This window comes from Protopterus annectens, chromosome 1.part0 (assembly GCF_019279795.1).
Source record: "Protopterus annectens isolate FY-2018-M chromosome 1.part0, PAN1.0, whole genome shotgun sequence".
NCBI classification, from domain to species: domain Eukaryota; kingdom Metazoa; phylum Chordata; order Ceratodontiformes; family Protopteridae; genus Protopterus; species Protopterus annectens.
In genome coordinates, this window is record NC_056725.1 from 517,066,560 (window position 1) to 517,083,489 (window position 16,930).

General features: G+C 43.6%; 1 protein-coding gene across 1 annotated transcript in view; it reads right to left on the bottom strand.

The window, feature by feature from the left end:
- The window catches only part of ABCC10 (ATP binding cassette subfamily C member 10), a 1,243,619-nt gene that overhangs the window by 1,084,373 nt on the left and 142,316 nt on the right, over positions 1 to 16,930 (bottom strand). Inside the window, exon 5 of the mRNA XM_044061090.1 lies at positions 13,402 to 13,629. Coding sequence (XP_043917025.1) covers positions 13,402 to 13,629 — 228 coding nt within the window. The remainder of the gene's footprint in view (positions 1 to 13,401; positions 13,630 to 16,930) is intronic.

Genomic DNA, 16,930 nt, shown 5'->3' on the forward strand with positions numbered 1-16,930 from the left:
TAAACTAGGGGAGGAGGAAAAAGGAAAGATTATGGTGTAGTTAGAATCCCTTGCAAAACAGCAGTGGCAAAACCTGCTCGTGATCTAGAGTATAAAGGTAAATTGTAATGCTTGGCAAATGTATGCACGGAGGTCCAAGTAGCAGCCTCTATAATGTCCTTGGTAGCCACTCCTCATAAGAAAGCTGTGGTAGTGGCTGTAGCCCTTGTGGAGTGAGGCCTGATGTTCTCTGGAGTTTTCTTTCCATGGTAGGAGCAACAAAATCTAATGCAATTTCCTATCCATTTGGAGATTGTCTGTTTTGAAACTGGTTTTCCTTCCTTTCCTGTTGCATATGCTACCAGAAGCTGGTCAGTTTTTCTATTGGACTTGGTCCTGTCCAGGTAGTAGCGTAATTGTCTATGTACATCCAAGGTATGCAACAGTCTTTCTCCCCTGTTCTGAGGGTTGGGGAAGAATGTAGGTAGGTGGATAGCCTGATTTAAAGACACTCTGGATACCACCTTAGGCATAAATGTAGGATTTGTTCTCATGGACACTCTATCTTGATGGAAGATCAGGAAGGGTTGCACTGCCATTAATGCCTGTAGTTCAGAGACCCTTCTTGCTGAGGTGATTGCCAGCAGGAAAGCAGTCTTCCAGGATAAGTATTGTAATTCTGCTGTTGCTGCTGGTTCGAAAGGGGGAAGTGTCAATTTTTCTAGCACAAAGTTCAAGTCCCATGCTGGCAATGGTGGTTTCCTGGGTGGTTTTACATTTTTAATTCCTCTCAGAAACTGCCTGAGCAGAGGATGTGAGAAGACAGGAGGATCCAAACTGTATTCTGCAGAAATGGCTGATGCATGTATCTTGATGGAAGAATAGGACAGGCCTGTATGGAAGAGCTCTGCCAAGTACTCCAGGATGTTGGCTATGTTTACCAGTGCCACATCTTCTCCATTTGCAGAACTCCAAATGAGATATCTTTTCCATTTTGCTGCATAATTCTTTCTTGTTGAAGGTCTACGAGCCTCAAGGATTATGTCTTTAACCCTTTGGGATAAGTTTGGGTTAATTGTTCTTATGTAATGTTCCAGGCAGTTAGCTGCAGAGTTTTCAGGTTTGGATGCAGGATGTTGTAGTTGTTCTGTGTTAACAGCAATGGGATCAGAGGTAGTGTCCATATTTGTTCCCGAGACATGCTCCTCAGCAATGGGTACCAATGTTGCCTTGGCCAGTCTGGAGCTATCAGAATGATCCTTGGACGTTCCTCTTTGATCTTCAAAAGCACCTTGTGCATCAAAGGAAGTGGTGGGAATGCGTATGCTGTCAGGTTCTTTCAACTGAAAGAAAGGAAGTCCACCTTCCAAGCAAGTGGGTGGTACGTCCTTGTGCAGAATCTCTTTAGCTGGTGATTGAGTGGGGATGCAAATAAGTCTATTTGTGGTAATCCCCATTCTCTTGTGATGGCTTTGAAGATGTCCGGATGTAGCATCCATTCGTGGGCATCCGTTGTAGTTCTGCTTAGTATGTCTGCTAGAATGTTTTCTTTTCCCGGTACAAAAATTGCTTGTAACTGAATGTTGTAGCTCAGAGCCACATCCCATAGGTCCAGTGCCAGCCGGCATAGAGGGTATGAATGTGTGCCTCCCTGTTTGTTGATGTACCACATAACTGTGGTGTTGTCTGTCCTTATCATCAACTGACCTTCTAGGAGAAATGGTCTGAATGACTGGATTGCCAATTTTACTGCCAGCATTTCCTTTAGATTTATGTGCAGGCGCAGCTGGTCTTGAGTCCATAAGCCTTGTATGCACTTGTCCAGCATGTGTGCCCCCCAACCGTGGTCTGATGCATCTGTCGTGATGGTTTGGCTTGGTTGACTGTTGCAGAAGGGCAATCCTGTGTTTGATTGACAGGCCTGAGCCCACCATAGGAACTCTTGCTTCAGGCATGGGATTATTGGGATTTTGGTTTCTAGGCTGTGCTTGTGTTGAGACCACAGATTCTTTAGGTACCACTGTAGCTTTCTCATATGCAGCCTGGCATGAGGGACCAGAATTATGCAGGATGCCATGAAGCCTAGGGCTTGCAGTACTTTCCTTGCAGTTAGATGGTTGTGCTTTGTTAATGCCAAGAAGTAGAGAGGTAGTTGTTCTTTCATTTCTGCAGTTAGGAATGCCATTTGTTTTGATGTGTCCAGCTCTGCACCCAGAAAGGTTATTCTTTGGGATGGAATCAGCCTTGACTTTTTTATATTGACTGTATATCCCAGGGCTTGCAGCAGATAAATGACTCTTTGTAAGTCTTCTGTTAGCTTGCTTTTGTTGTCCGCTTGTATCAGGCAGTCGTCCAGGTAGGGGTAAATTTGAATTCCCTGAAGCCTGCAATGTGCAATTACTGATGCCAGGCATTTCGTGAACACTCTGGGCGCAGTAGATAAGCCAAAGGGCAATGCTGAGAATTGATAATGCTCTGATCCTGCAAGAAATCTGAGGTATCTTCTGCAATTTGGTCGTATGGGGATGTGCAGGTATGCCTCCTTGAGATCTAGAGTTACCAGCCAAGACTCCTTGCCCAACATGGGAAGGAGCTGCTGTAGGGTCAGCATTTTGAATTTTGGAACAATGAGGAATGTGTTTAAAGCGGACAGGTCCAGAATAGGCCGCCATTTGCTCTCTTTTCTTGGTACCAGGAAGAGTCTGGAGTAAAATCCCTTTCCTTGTTCCATAGATGGTACCTTTTCCACAGCTCTCATTCTTAATAATTGAGATATTTGCTTTAGAGCTTCTGTCCTTTGAGTAGGTTGTAGGTTTGGCATTCCTCTCTTTGCTGGTAGAGTATGGAAATGGAACCTGTAACCTTGGTCTATAGTTTGCAAAATCCATTTTTCCCTTGTGATGCAATGCCAGTTCTTTGAAAATAATGTCAGCTTTCCGCCTAAGGGCGCTTCCAGTTGTTCCCTGGTAGGCGGTGCCACAGCCAAGTCACTGTGATTGTGTTGTTGTAGTGGTGGTGGCTGCGTCTGTGCCTCGCTGGTTGTTACCTTGCCACTGGCGTCCCCTGTAGGCACCCCTGGATTGGTTTATGCCTCTTGAACGCCTATTCCTGCCTCTCTGTGTCTTAGAGGAGTCCGGAAAGGACCAATTCTTGGAGGGCCAGTTCCTGCTAAACCTTGGAGGTTGAACCTGTAAGAAATCTTTCACTGTTTGTACAGATTTCGCCTTCTCTTCCATCTTTTTTAGTACCTGCTGTGCAGGGGAACCAAATAAATTGACTTTGTCCATGGGAGCATCTAAAAGCTTTGATTTGACATGGTCTGGTAATGCCTGCTCTTTCAACCATGCATGTCTCCTGATAACTGTGCCAGTCATGGCTGATCTAAAGGAAGCCTCCAGTGCATCATAGCCACATTTTAAGGAATGGTTACTAACCTGCTGTATGTTATGTACCATTTCCTGAACATATTTCTTATCTAAAGATTCTTCAGAGGACAGCTTTTTAGTTAACTGGTCTAGCATAAACTCTTGATATTGAATCATATGAAATTGGCAGTTCAAAGCCCTAGCTGACAAAGTAGCAGAGGTGTAAACTTTTTTACCCCATCGCTCTAAGGACCTCGATTCCCTTTCAGAGGGGAGGGGTTTTTTAGTAGATGCAGTTGCTACAGCTTTAGGGCCCTGGGAGATAGTCTCTGGGTCTGCAAAAGGAGCCTTATATAAATGGTGATGTGTGTCCGGGACCCTGTAGAACCTATCGGGCTTAGCAGGGGCCGGAGGTAATGAATCAGGAGCAGTGCAAGCATCATTAAATGCATCATCTACAACAGAAAGAACTGGAGGTATAGCTAAAGGCCTATGCTGTGGCAAATGTAGAAAGGTTCTAAGCCTTTTTCTGGAGTCTGAGAAATCTTGGCCCTGCCACTGAAATTGTTCCCTCATAGCATGCAAGGTTTCCCCAAAGGAAAATTCCTCAGGTGGAGAGGCTGAAGGAATGGACTCTTCAGCATCAGAGTCTTCGTAAGGAGAATAAGGAGCCTCAGGAGGGTCTGTATGTTCTGAGTCATCAGAGGAATCATCTGTGGATACTGGCTCTGGGGGCTCTGCTCTAGGCCTCTTCTCTGGAGGTGGATGAGAGGTCCTGCCTGGATGAGGCTGGGATCCACGAATTAAAGAAATGAGATCCTCAGCCAAAGAAAGCATATGGGAACTGGTGCTGGGCCTGTGAGAGGGGGGCTTAACAGGCACCGTTTTTGAAGCTTTAGCTGCTTTAGCCCTGGCAAAGGCCTTAATAGACATGGCTGCAGGAAGCCTAGTAGCTCCACGTGCAGGGGTTGAAATATCCAAGGGAATAGTGTCTGATAATTCCTGAGAAACCGCAACTGCAGGTTGGATTTCAGAAGCCGATTCCACCAGGTTAGAAGAGGCCTCGGTAGAAGGCATGTTTTCGGCTGGGGAAAGAACCGCTTGCTCGGTTTCAGCCAAAACCGAGACACTCGTGGTTGGCTTAACCGCGGTTTCGGCCGAAACCGCGGACTGCGAGTGTCGGTCCTTTTCCCTGCGTTTTTTGGTAATTTGAGAAGTCGGAGGATCCGACAGCATGATATAAGCAAAATCAGAGCCGAAAAACTGTTCTGCAAACTCCGACCGGCGTCTAAGCGTCCGTCGGTTAAAAGAAGCACAGGCTAGACAAGCTGCTACGTCGTGGTCTGGGCCTAAACAAGGTAAGCAGTAAGAGTGGAAATCTTTATGAGGTATTTGTTTCCCACAAGTTAAACAGTTATTCACTTTTTCTGACATCGGCTGAGGCAAGAAAGAGTCCCCAACGGGGTACTTAGCTTTTTAGAAGTCTTCGAAGTAGTATTCGGTAGTAGTAATCTCTGGTTCTGACCGACCGGCACTTGCGAACAGCTTCTGCTTCGGGCGCCACGCGACAAGAAAGACTGGGGAAAATGGTGTCGGCTGATGCCTTTATACCCGAAAAACTGCAGCTATGACGTCGGGTGAAGCGCGACACCAGCCGAAGCCAGACCCAGGCTTTGGAATCCGGCCGACCGAAGGGCTGCCTGACGACAGGACTACCCATTTGTAAGGACTGCAGATGCATCCTTGAAGGACATCTGGGTCTAGCATCCAAGGATCTTCCAACAGATGAGGTCGAAGGAAGGGGAACCAAATCTGACGAGGCCAGTGGGGGGCTATAAGAATGATAGTCCTTCCCAGGGCTTTGACTTACTACAATATTTTGGGTATCAGGGGTGTTGGCGGCAAGGCATAAAGGAGACCCTGAGGCCAATCATGTACAAGTGAGTTCCTTGGGGCATCTCTCGAAGGGGGAATCAGCGCAAAATATTTTGTGTTCATGGGGGAGGCAAAAAGATCGCAGGAAGGCTGGCCCCATCTGTGGAATATTCTTTCTGCTACTTCTTCTTTGAGGGACCACTCATGAGGCAACAATATTGCCCTGCTCAGTGAAAAATTTATTTTAATTTGAGTGCTCTGCTCCTATGCCTGCTGGATCCAAAGTCTTCTTAAGACACACAGTTTTGCTGTGCTGTTTACTGCTGAATCAGAGACACAGAGCTTTGCATGACTCCATCTGTACTATGTTTAAAGAACCACGCCTTTCAAATTGCACACTGATAAAGAAATATATTTTGCAGCTATAAGCACAGTTACAGATAACTTATTTTATAATAAACCACACGTAGTCTGTCAGATTTGTAGCATATATTTACAAAGTTTTCCTTCACTACAGATATGAATGATGACTTCTACAAAATACCTCTCTCTGTCCTTCTCTCACATAACTGAATTACTACAATAGTTATATAGAGAGCTAGTCACACACATAGATGTTGTTTCCTCTTGGTATGTTTTTCTGGCCTTCTGTGGGAAGTCACATCTATTGTCCTGTCAGCAGTTCTGCTGATGTAAAAATGCACAAATGCACGCAATCAAAACAGAAGAAGGAAAGGAAACGTCTGTTCTGTTCCTACTGGAAAAACATCACGTATTGCTGAATTTATAAAAAAGGATGTCTGTTAATAGATATTTGTTCTGCAAACATGAGAAAATCATGTAATGATTGCTTTCCAATATTGCTTTGTTAGGCATTTTCTTTTTGATGCTGTGAAGAGAAGCCTGTCTGTTATACATATAGTATGAATGCACATTTTAAACTCTATACATATATTTAAGCAAACTTTTTCTTTCAGCATATTTACAACAGAATTAATTTCAGCCCAATATTCATATCTAACACTCAGTTTGTCTGCAATCACGTTGCATTTCCCTGGGATGTGCATTGCTGTCATAAAGCTCTGGGTGGAGGTAGCCCACTGCCATACTCTTAGGGCCTCTTGACAAAGGGGATAGGACCTGGTTCCTCCTTGTTTGTTTATATACCAGACAATGGACATGTTGCCCATCTGAATCGCAATTATCCCCAGAAGGAGAGAGTGCTGAAAGTACTGCAATGCCAAAAGTACCGCTCTCATCTCCAGGACATTGATATGCAGATGTATCTCTTGTTCAGTCCATGTGCCTTGAGCTGTTCTTCCCTGAAAATGCCCTCCCACCCAATCAGAGAAGCGTCCACGGTCACAGTGGCTGATGGTGAGGGTAGGATAAAAGGACAACCTATCGTTACTTGAAGAAAGGTCAACCACCACCGAAGATCCATTTTGCATGAATTCATTAGAATGATGAGATGTGACATTGGAAGCTCTTGATAAGACCACTGCATGAACAGGAGCCATTGTAGAATCCGCATGTGCATACAACCAAATGGAATCACTATTATTGCAGCTTCCATCGTCCCCAACAACTTTAGCACTTCTGAGGCTGGCACCTCGTCTCTGGATATGACATTCAAAATTTGCTGACGAAGTACTGATATCCTTTCTGATGGAAGTTTTAAAGTGGTGGTGGTGGTATCCAATTCTGCTCTGATAAAAATGATATGTTGTGATGGCAACAAGGCAGATTTGTCTGAGTTTATGGTAATCCTCAGATGACTGCAAAGAGTAAGTGTGGTGTCCCTGGCTTGCATAAGCCGATGCCCGGTGGATGGAGTTGAGGAGCCAATCGTCTAAGTATGGAAACACTTGGAATCCCAAAGGCCTCAGGTGAGCTATGACCACTTCCATACATTTGGTGGCAGGGCTCGAAACTGGTAGTGATTGCCTCCCAGCCAGAAGCACAGATGATCCCTGGATGGTCTGGCCATTTTTATGTGGTAGTACGCATCCTGGAGATCTATCGAGCACGTCCTATTGTCTTTCCCTAAGAAGGGAAGTATCGAATGTAGCGTGACCATCCAGAACTTCTCCTCCTTGACAGATATGTTTAGTCTGCTGAGGTCCAAAATAGGTCTCCAGTCCCCTGTCTTTTTTGGAACTAAAAAGAATCTTGAGTAAGTTCCGGATCCTATCTGGTCTGCTGGGACTGGTTGGATGACTCTTTTCCAGCAACCTGTGGACCTCTACTGTTGCTTGTTCCCTGCAACTGGGTGGAATGTCCGGGATTTTTGTTATCAAGGGGGAAGGAGTGGCGAAGGGAATAAAATATCCTCTGGAAATTATGCTTTGTACCCAGTTATCGTTTGTTATTTTTAGCCAGGTGTCCGGATACAAAGATAAGCGACCCCTGACTGCCTCCAGAGTAGGACAGTCTGGCCTCCTTTCAGGAGCGATGGCAGGGCTTCCCAAAGAACTGGTCTCTGTCGCCCTGATTTTCTGGACCCCCTTCTGCCGCAAGGGCAGGGTCTTCCATTATTGCCCCCTCCTCCGCCCCTGGAGGGGAGTTCACCACGTGTGTCCAGAAAAGCTCCTTGGGCTTTTTGGAACCACACCTTTCCTCCCTTTTGACCTTTGGGGTATGGTCTAGTAGGGGTGGAAAAATGGACTCCGACAGCAGACAGAGTCTTTTCTTCCTGCTCACACCTGGTAAGAGTTTCCTTAATTTTAGGCCCGAAAAGAGATGAGCCATCAAAAGGTGTGTTTACAAAGGATGAATTAAAGGCTCTGCAAATGAACATAAGCGCATCCAGGAGTGTCTCCTAAGAGCAATTTCTGAACTCACTGCCTTACTCGTTCCATCAGCTGCATATAAAACCAGACGCATGGAAGGGTTTACTAGAGTAGCAAGCTGAGAAGCAACCTTGTCTGCAACTCCCTCAGCTACCGAACCCTGTAGAGTATCTCCAAGCTCTTTTAGGAGATCTCTTTGCAGTCTCGTGAAATGTTTAAGGTAGTTCAGGAAATGCATGGCAAAAGTCACTGAGCTAAACATGCGCTTCCCGTATTTATCCATGATCCTAGAGTCTTTGTTAGGAGGATGGACAGAGGAAGAAGTTTTCGACATCTCCTTTTTGGTGGCTGCTGCCACCACCATGGCATCAACTGGCACTCCCTTTGTAAAAAAGGTCTTATCGTGAGGGGCAGAGACAAATTTATTGGGCCTCCTAGGGACAGGCTCCATGATGTCTGTGACTCCCACGCCCTTCGTGAGACCAGCTCCATAAGCTCATTGAGGGGCAGATACACCCAAGAGGTAGACGGCCGAGACCCAAAAGCTTTCAGGAGGACCGACTCATACTCAGTAGGGTTGGTGGACTTCCAGCCACCCCTCTGCTTTAGGATTTCTAAGATATGTGCAAATGAGATATCCTCAGAGGGGGACCATGGGGACCCTTCTGACTCATCCAAGTCAGTAGCAGAGGTGACAGATTCCTGTGGGGAGTCTAGATCCTTCCTCTTGCAAATTCTCTTCCTGAGAACCTCATCAGTGGGAGCTTCTGGTGAGGTTTTGGAAGAGAAGGGACCACCCATTGGGGCTTCCTGAGGCTCAGGGTCTCTACACTTTAAAGGGATCTGTGAGGCAGAAGTAGACACAGGTACTTTAAGGGAAGAGGTAGTTGGCCCTGAAGTTGTAGGTGTCCTGGGGGACATTTCTCTCTTCATTGCCTCAAAAGCACCTCTTCTCCGGTGGGAAGGAACCCCTAGATCCAAAGAAACAGATAATTCCCTCGGCACTGGAACAGTGGGCTCCAATCCAGAGGTAGGAGCTGAACTCATCCGTGCCAAAGCCCCAAGAGGTAAAGTCAGAACCGAAAGATTGGTGTGACTATCCTCCATGGACTCAACCGGCGAGTGATGGCTCCTAGACTCCTCGATGGGCACCGAGGAGGTCTGGGTAATCAGAACCGATGGCACTGGAGCAGGTGTCGGTTCCGAAGGCTTTACAATCATCAGCTCCAACTCCTCCAGCTCCGAAGGACCGGTATGGCTCAAAGGAGGAAAAGAAGAAGAAGGAGATGGAGGAATAGTTTTCGGTTCCGAAACCACTTGTGTCGGAGCCGATAAAAATTTTACAAACGTCGGTGCCTGTAACAACTTCTGCAACACATGATCCACATCCAAATCAGATAGGCTTATCGAGGACCGAGATGAGTGGATCGAGGGTGCCACTGATTGTAAGATCGGTGGCTTTAGTACTGTGGAGACCAGTTCCAGGACTGGGGACCGGCTCTGAAAGGTTAAGATGCTTGGCTCCGAAGGCTGTGGAGTTGACGTCGATATCTTTTTAGATGTTGTCTGATCTGAAACTCTATGCGCCAAAAAAGAAGACTTACAGGACTTATAAGATTTCGGGGATTTACCAGCTTTACCGTGGTCGCTCAAAGCTTCTTGAAAAGATGATTTTAAAAGTCCTCTGTCAATTAGCTTCCTTTTTCTTTCATGCAGGACCCTGCTACTAAAAGAATGGCAGATGGAACAACTCTATATATAAGGAAAGATTTTTTTCTCAAAGAAGAAAACTATACTGGCCCGAGCTGTGAAGAAACCAATGACCTGTTGCAGTGGCAAACTAGATCTGAGGTAAATCAAGGTGCATCATGGGATAGGGACTTGGCCTCGAGCTGTCTGAAGACCTCGAGCTTTGTAGTTGGCCGACTTGGAGCTGAGGATCGGCTCTGGACCCATCTGTAAGAATGAACAGCGAGATAGAACAACTTCACATGCTACTGTTAAAAAGGGACATATAAAGTATTGCCCAGTAACTGTAGGAGTCACAGGAGGTAAGAAAACATTGTGAAGAAAGACTGGGAAAAGCAAATCACAAGGAAACAATGCAACAAAGTCTAGAAGATTTAGGACTTTTTTGCTTGTAAGTGTTTGCATGGATACTACAACCCAAGCAAACGCCAAGATTTTTTCTTCAGATAGATGGCAAATTGTACAGGTGTGATTAGGAAGAAAAAGGTAACTGGGAACATATGTTTTGGGAATGTAGTGAGTTGTATCCTTTAGTAAGGTATCTCTGTGGGCGTTCAAGTTGTTGCATGTGTCTGGGCAGATAAATGCCAAACAGGGCACTGTATTCAATGACTGGCCAAATGAGGGCTGAGTATAGGGGACAATGACATCTCTAGATGTACACACAATCCCTCTGTTTATAAGCTGTGCAATACAAAAGTTACAACTTACAACAACGGACAGACGTTGGTCAAAAGTTAGGTTATCATCCACATAAGTTCCCAAATCCCAAACAACTGGTTCAACTTTTATGGGTGAATTGTCAATGTGTTAGTTACCTGAGGTAGATGACTTTCCAAAAGATCCAATAATGCATTTTTCTGGCATTTAGTTTTAGATCATGATTATGACACCAGTTATTTATTTGAGATAAACTTTCCTGCAGGATGGCTAAGTCATGCCCGGATTCAATAACTGCTCATAGTTTGCATTCATCTGCAAACTTAGCCAGAGCCCTTTGGTATTGGCTTTTACTTCAGAAAAGTAGATGCCAAACAGGAGAGGTTCCAGCACAGAACCTTGGGGAACTCCACTGGTGACTGGTCTTTTTGTGGTGTAACTTCCCCTACTTTGATTATCTACACCTTGTCTGTGAGCCAGTTGACAATCCGACAGGTGACAAAGTGATTTAGTCATAGTCTGTTTAGCTTTTCTACTATGCCTGAGGGGGAATTATGTCAACAGCTTTGGCCAGGTCAAGGTATCCAGGGTGTAGCATTTTGCCTTCATCCACTTCTTTGGTGATCTTTTCAAAAAATCCACAATTACCTGCCCTTGACAAACCCAAACTGAGAAGGGACCAGTGTTTGGTGATTCCCTGTTTATTGACTGGTTAATTCCATGGTAAGTTTTTCCTTGGCTTTGCATATGAGGCTGGTCAAATTTATTTGTTTGTGGAAATTCCTCCCTTATGCAGGGGTATGACGGTAGTTGTTCTCCATTCACTTGGTACAAAACCAGTATGAAATCAGAGATTGAACAGTATTTTTAGGAGTGTAGCTAAATCATGCTTCATACTACTTAAGATGTATCCAAGGATATTGTCAGGACACATTGGTCTTGTGTGAAAGCTGGAGGTGAACCTCTTTCACGTATACCTTGAGGAATAGTTGGAGGGGAGAGAAAGGTACATTAAGTGCTGAATTTATCAGACAAAATATAAAAAAAATGTTAAAATAATATACCCATTAAAAGGGCTTTTGCTAGCTGCTGTACCACAGAAATGGACAATGGTATGTTCCTTTAGAAAGGTTGAAGCACTTACATGTGTTCTGGTACCCTATCTCAGACAAATCATTCTCCACACTGAAGAGATGAGAAGCAGTAGATGGTGAAACTGGCTGACAGGTTCTAAGGCTAACAATTCACTCAGAAGGAATTGTGGTACAGTTAAAGTGGAATCATGTAATCATAAAAACTGGCCAGATAAAGCCATCTTTAACACAGTGGAAGCAGATGTTGGATATGCAGGCACATCAATATCTAGAAGCCCAAAATCTGCTCAAATCTGAGTCATTACTGGAGGGTCACATTGAGGTGTTATGCACTAAGCTCAGTGACCATCCACTGTGTCAAAGCAAAAACAACACTGACCGCTAGCATCCAGTGGTCCAAGACAAGGGGAGGGGTTACTGGCAGCTAATAAACAACAAGGAACTAGGAAGGGCCCTACATACAAAGGTATGTTGTAGCTGAGTAACTGTCATGGTGAAAGGTCATAATCAATACCAAAATGAAGAGGCAGCAGGAGCTGACATAGGAGGGGAAAGGACAAAAAGACTAAGAGCGCCAACAGCTCCACCTGGCTGAGGAGTCGAACAGTTTGAAAAAATTACTACACAGCTGTCTGACGTGGGAGGAGACTCTATGAGTACAAGTACTGGCTAAAGGAGTGTAAACAGCTAGCACTGGAGCCAGCCTGAAGCATAACCTGGTTTGACCTCAAGATTTTGAACTGTGTTTAAGGAATTCTCAAGTTTCCTTACCTTCATTGATTGTTACCTAAATTCAGGAAACTCATTTCTTTTTTGTCTCTTCTGAGATCACACCTTATGTGGAACAATCAGCCATAACCAACAATGGCTCCTGATGCCAGAATTGTATTTGCTTCAGCAAAAATATGGCAACAGCACTCTCTTCTTCTGTAAGAGTCTTCACTGAGCTGACAGGAATTCAGCACGTCTCCAATGAATGGTCTGACACAATGTGATACAAGAAAATGACCGTCTCCAACCAGGACTTATTTTGCAACAAAGGTATTCGAGTAGTTTTGACATCAGAATGGGAAATGAAATCAACTTAAACTGAAAGCAAAGGAGCAAGCAAAAAATCCAGAGTGCAGAAAAGAAAGAAGTACTTGTGTGAAAAGATTACAACTTGGAATAGAAAAAAGCTGCACAAAAATGCCTGCTGCCAGAAGGCAAATGCCCTGGACACTAACCCTCACCAGAACAGCAGCTCCATATGGACCACCAACTCCCTGTATAAACCAACCAATACAATTACTAAAACTGTTAACTGTTTTCTCCAAATAAAAAAAAAGAAGTTTATGATCTACAAAACAACTTGTAAATAAAAAAAATAGTTCAATGATCAACAGTTTCACATGAAAGAAAAGAAATGGAGATGGCAGGAGGCAAGGCTATTTTTATATAAGGCATGCACAAAATGATCCAGAGCATAAGAAGGACATTACCCCCAAAGAGAGGCCAGAGGCCTCAAACATCCAAAAACAAAGGCATGAGGATGAATTACCGCAAAGAAAAAAAGCACAGTTATTATAGTGCTTCAGTAAGAGTTCTCCGCAAAGAAAGACCACTCCTGTTCTTCCTGAGCAACTGTCTGTGTAATTAACTATATGAAGGAACTGGAATAATGCTCCATAAATTTAACAATCAGTGTTCTGACCAGTGAACTGTGTTAAACATTGTTTATTTCTCTTCTGAAATCTGAGAGTTTACAACCAGATCTGTGTAAAACTGGATCCATCAATGAAATCATTCATCACTTTCCCTAGTTACAGCTCTGCACCTTCTCACCCTCACTCAACTTCACTGCCTGAAACAACAGACCTTTGTTAACAAAGGTAGCAATATACTTACCTTTGCTGCTGTAAGTTCATGTCCTAGCAAAACATAGGTGACAAAAGTCAAGATGGACATGACAACAGGAAGTGCCGCCCACAGGTAGACACATACAGCATCGAGATACTTCAAAGCCTTCAATCGATTCAGCTCTTTCTTCCTACAGTCACCAACCCTGCCAAGGAAATGTTGCTCCCATGTGTAAAACTTGATTACTCGCATCCCAGACAGGATCTCTGTCATCAGCTGGGGAGATGAGAGGAGCAAAACATTAGTTATTCAATTACACAGTGTTAACTTCAGAGCAATCCAAAATAATATATCCTTTCCTTTCATGTTCCTCTAAATTTTGTCTTTGAGACTGCCACTTTAACTACCATTTTAATACTTGTACTCCCCTGACCATCATAAGGCCCTAAAATGCATCATTATTTTACATTTAGCATGAAAATTAACATGCAGTGCAATCTGTGCTTCGTCAGGCTGAGACTGTGGATGTCTGATGGTGTATGCACCATCGTCTCATGGTTGCCAGGGTACTTTACTTTTGCCTAACACATTCACACTCAAACACATACACAGTGCATTCAAGAGCAGCCAAATCCAGAATGCCATTGGGCTAGGAAGAATAAATAATTACAACAGTATAGAAAGTACAGTTCTGTAAGTAAACTTACCATAACAGTAGATGTTTGAATGATCACTGCTCCAGTAACCTAATCTACATTGGTTATATCCTGCATAGGATACAACAGCTGATCAGCTTCCAAAGCTTCAGGGCACCTTCCATGCACCCACACCATTGCTCAGCTCAAACTGAGCTGACTAAAAGACAGATTTGGGAGTCAAGCCCTTCAGACCTTTCATCCCAACTGACACAGGGAGACTGAGCCCAGAAAGGGAATTGCTACAAACAACAACAAAAAATACAGGTTCACACCCTGGCATAACAAACACCCCAAAAAAACAAGGAAGAAGGGAGGGAGGTAGCAGCTATTGCAGCAGTGATCATTCAAACATTTGCTGTTACGGTAAGTTTGCTTAAATAACTGCACTACGTTCATCATACTGATCACTGCTGCAGTAGCCTAGGCCATATGGGCAGATTAACACAGCTTACACCAACTGGGAGGCAGAAGGAGAAAAGTCCAGAGACCCTGGAGAATGGTTCTAGCAAAACCTGTCCTACACCTTCAGAAGGAATCTAGTTTGGAGTTCTTTGTAAAAACTATGTACAGAGGACCAGGTTGCTGGTTTTAGAATACTTCTAGTACAATCCTTTCCAAAAAAAACATACATGAAGCAAATGTTCTGGTAGACTGAGCCTTGAACCTGCCTGGAATAGTTTTTTTTTATGGTGGGAATAAGAAAACGTAATAGCCTGAGACAACCATCTGAAAATAATCTGCTTTCTTCTTAACTTAAGAAATAAACAACTGATCAGAAGTCAAGAAAAAACATACTGAGCAGACCACAGCAAATCTTAAAAAACTGTGAACTTTTAATTACGGCTCCACATTAAAGGACATAAATTCATTCAGCAGTGATAAGCACTTTCGCAAAGTCTATCAGAAGTTTATCTTCCCAGGTAAAGAACTTTACTTTAGCTGATCAGAAGTACTGAAAGATTTTGCTTTGTCAAGAGAGTACCTGAGCTGTGTGTGTACATCCAAGGTACAAAATATCTTTTTCTCCATAATTTTTAGGTTCTGGAAAGTACATAGGGAGACGGATAATATGGCTTAAAGAAAACTGAGATACCACGTAAGGCATAAAAGAAAGATTAGTTCTCAAAGAAACCCTGTCTCTGTGAAGGATGAGATAAGGCTGCCCCACCATAAAAACTTGCAACTCGGATACCCTTCTTGCAGAGATCAGAGCAATCAGTAAAACTATTATTCATGTTAAGAACCTCAAATCAGCCAGGTAAGCTGATTCAAATGGAGCAGGTGTTACCTTCTCTAACTCAAAATTAAGATCCCAAGGAGAAGCCACTGGTTTTCTAAAAGGATTCACAAGTGGCAGCTCTTTCAGAAACATTTTCACGTGAGATTGCATTGAAAGGGGGGATCCATAGGTAGACATGCTGTAAAGGCTGAAAAATGAACCTTGACAGGGGAGTAAAACAGGCCACAGGATATTAATTTGACACTGTAAAACCAGAGAAAAACTAGCCCAAATAGAAAACATTTTCTATTTGCTTACATATGATTTTCTAGTAGCAGGCATTCTTGCCTCCACTACTACCTGCTGAGCATCCTTACAAAACAGATGCCTAAAATGTATTAGAACTCTATTACCCAGGCAATCAGCCGTAGTTGTTTGAGGTCAGGAAGCATCGAACAACCCTGTTCTTGTGTGAGTAAATCCAATCTTTCAAGAAGCCTGTGGTAATTGCCCTGGCTAATTCCAGAAGAAGGGAGAACCACTTTTGCTTGGGCCAGAAGGGAGTCACTGCAACACTCTTTGTGGAGTCCTTCTGAATCTTCCGAAGTACCCTGGCTATTAGTGGAAAAGGTGGAAAAGTATACAGGAACATTCCTTGTCCAAGAAAAGGAAAAGAAAAGAAAAGACATCTATCTTCCATGCCTTCTTGCATGGCATCCTGGTGCAGAATTTTGCCAAGTGACCACTTAGAGAGGAGGCATAAAGATCTACCTGAGGAATTCGCCACAGATGGATCAAATCTTGGAAGACCTCCTAACTCAGTTTCCATTTGTGGGAATCTGCTTTGGTCCTTCTGAGGCTATCTGCCACACAATTTTGCTTTGAGGAAATGTAAGATGCCTGGAGAGTGAGACTGTGATATAAATCATCATCCCACGCTAACATAGCTAATATGCATAGGGGGTAGGATCTGCCCCCCCCCCCTTTGCTTGTTTATATACCACATCACTATGGTATTAAATGAAGCTACTTGAAGAGGTCCTTGGGACCACATACGATTCAGAGCTGAGAACCTTTATAAGGACTATTTTATTTATTTATTTTACATTTGTTGACCGGGCTAGTCTAGCTGGATACATATCCTTTTTCAGTAGAGGCCCGAGGAGAAAAGCTCCAGTAATAACACAAGTAAACTCACTACAATTAGCTAAAAATATTACATTGTAAAGAATATAACAAACAGTAAAACAAAAGTATATACATGTTAGTAGAAAAAAAAAAATCATAGGTTAAATTGGCTGCTTGACATAGGTACATAAGGAGGAAGAAAAAGAATGGTAATAGCTTGTGAGAGGAGAAAAGAGTAGGATACTGTGAGACCTATAGGAGTTAATCTGGGTTTGGACATGGGCATACCCAGTGGGACTTGAAATATTCTCTTAGATTATTCTTAAAAAGATTTAGTGAACTCATAAGTCTAAGGTTATTGGGAAGGGAATTCCATTGTTTTCCGATAGAGTTAGCGTAAAGAGCTTCGCCGCCCCTGTTGTTAGATTTGATTGTTTGTACTTGAGTACTATTTGATGACCGAAGGGAACTTAGGTTGGTGTAGGGGGGCAGGATATTCGTTAGTGAGGGGGTTTTGCCAGGTTGATTAATT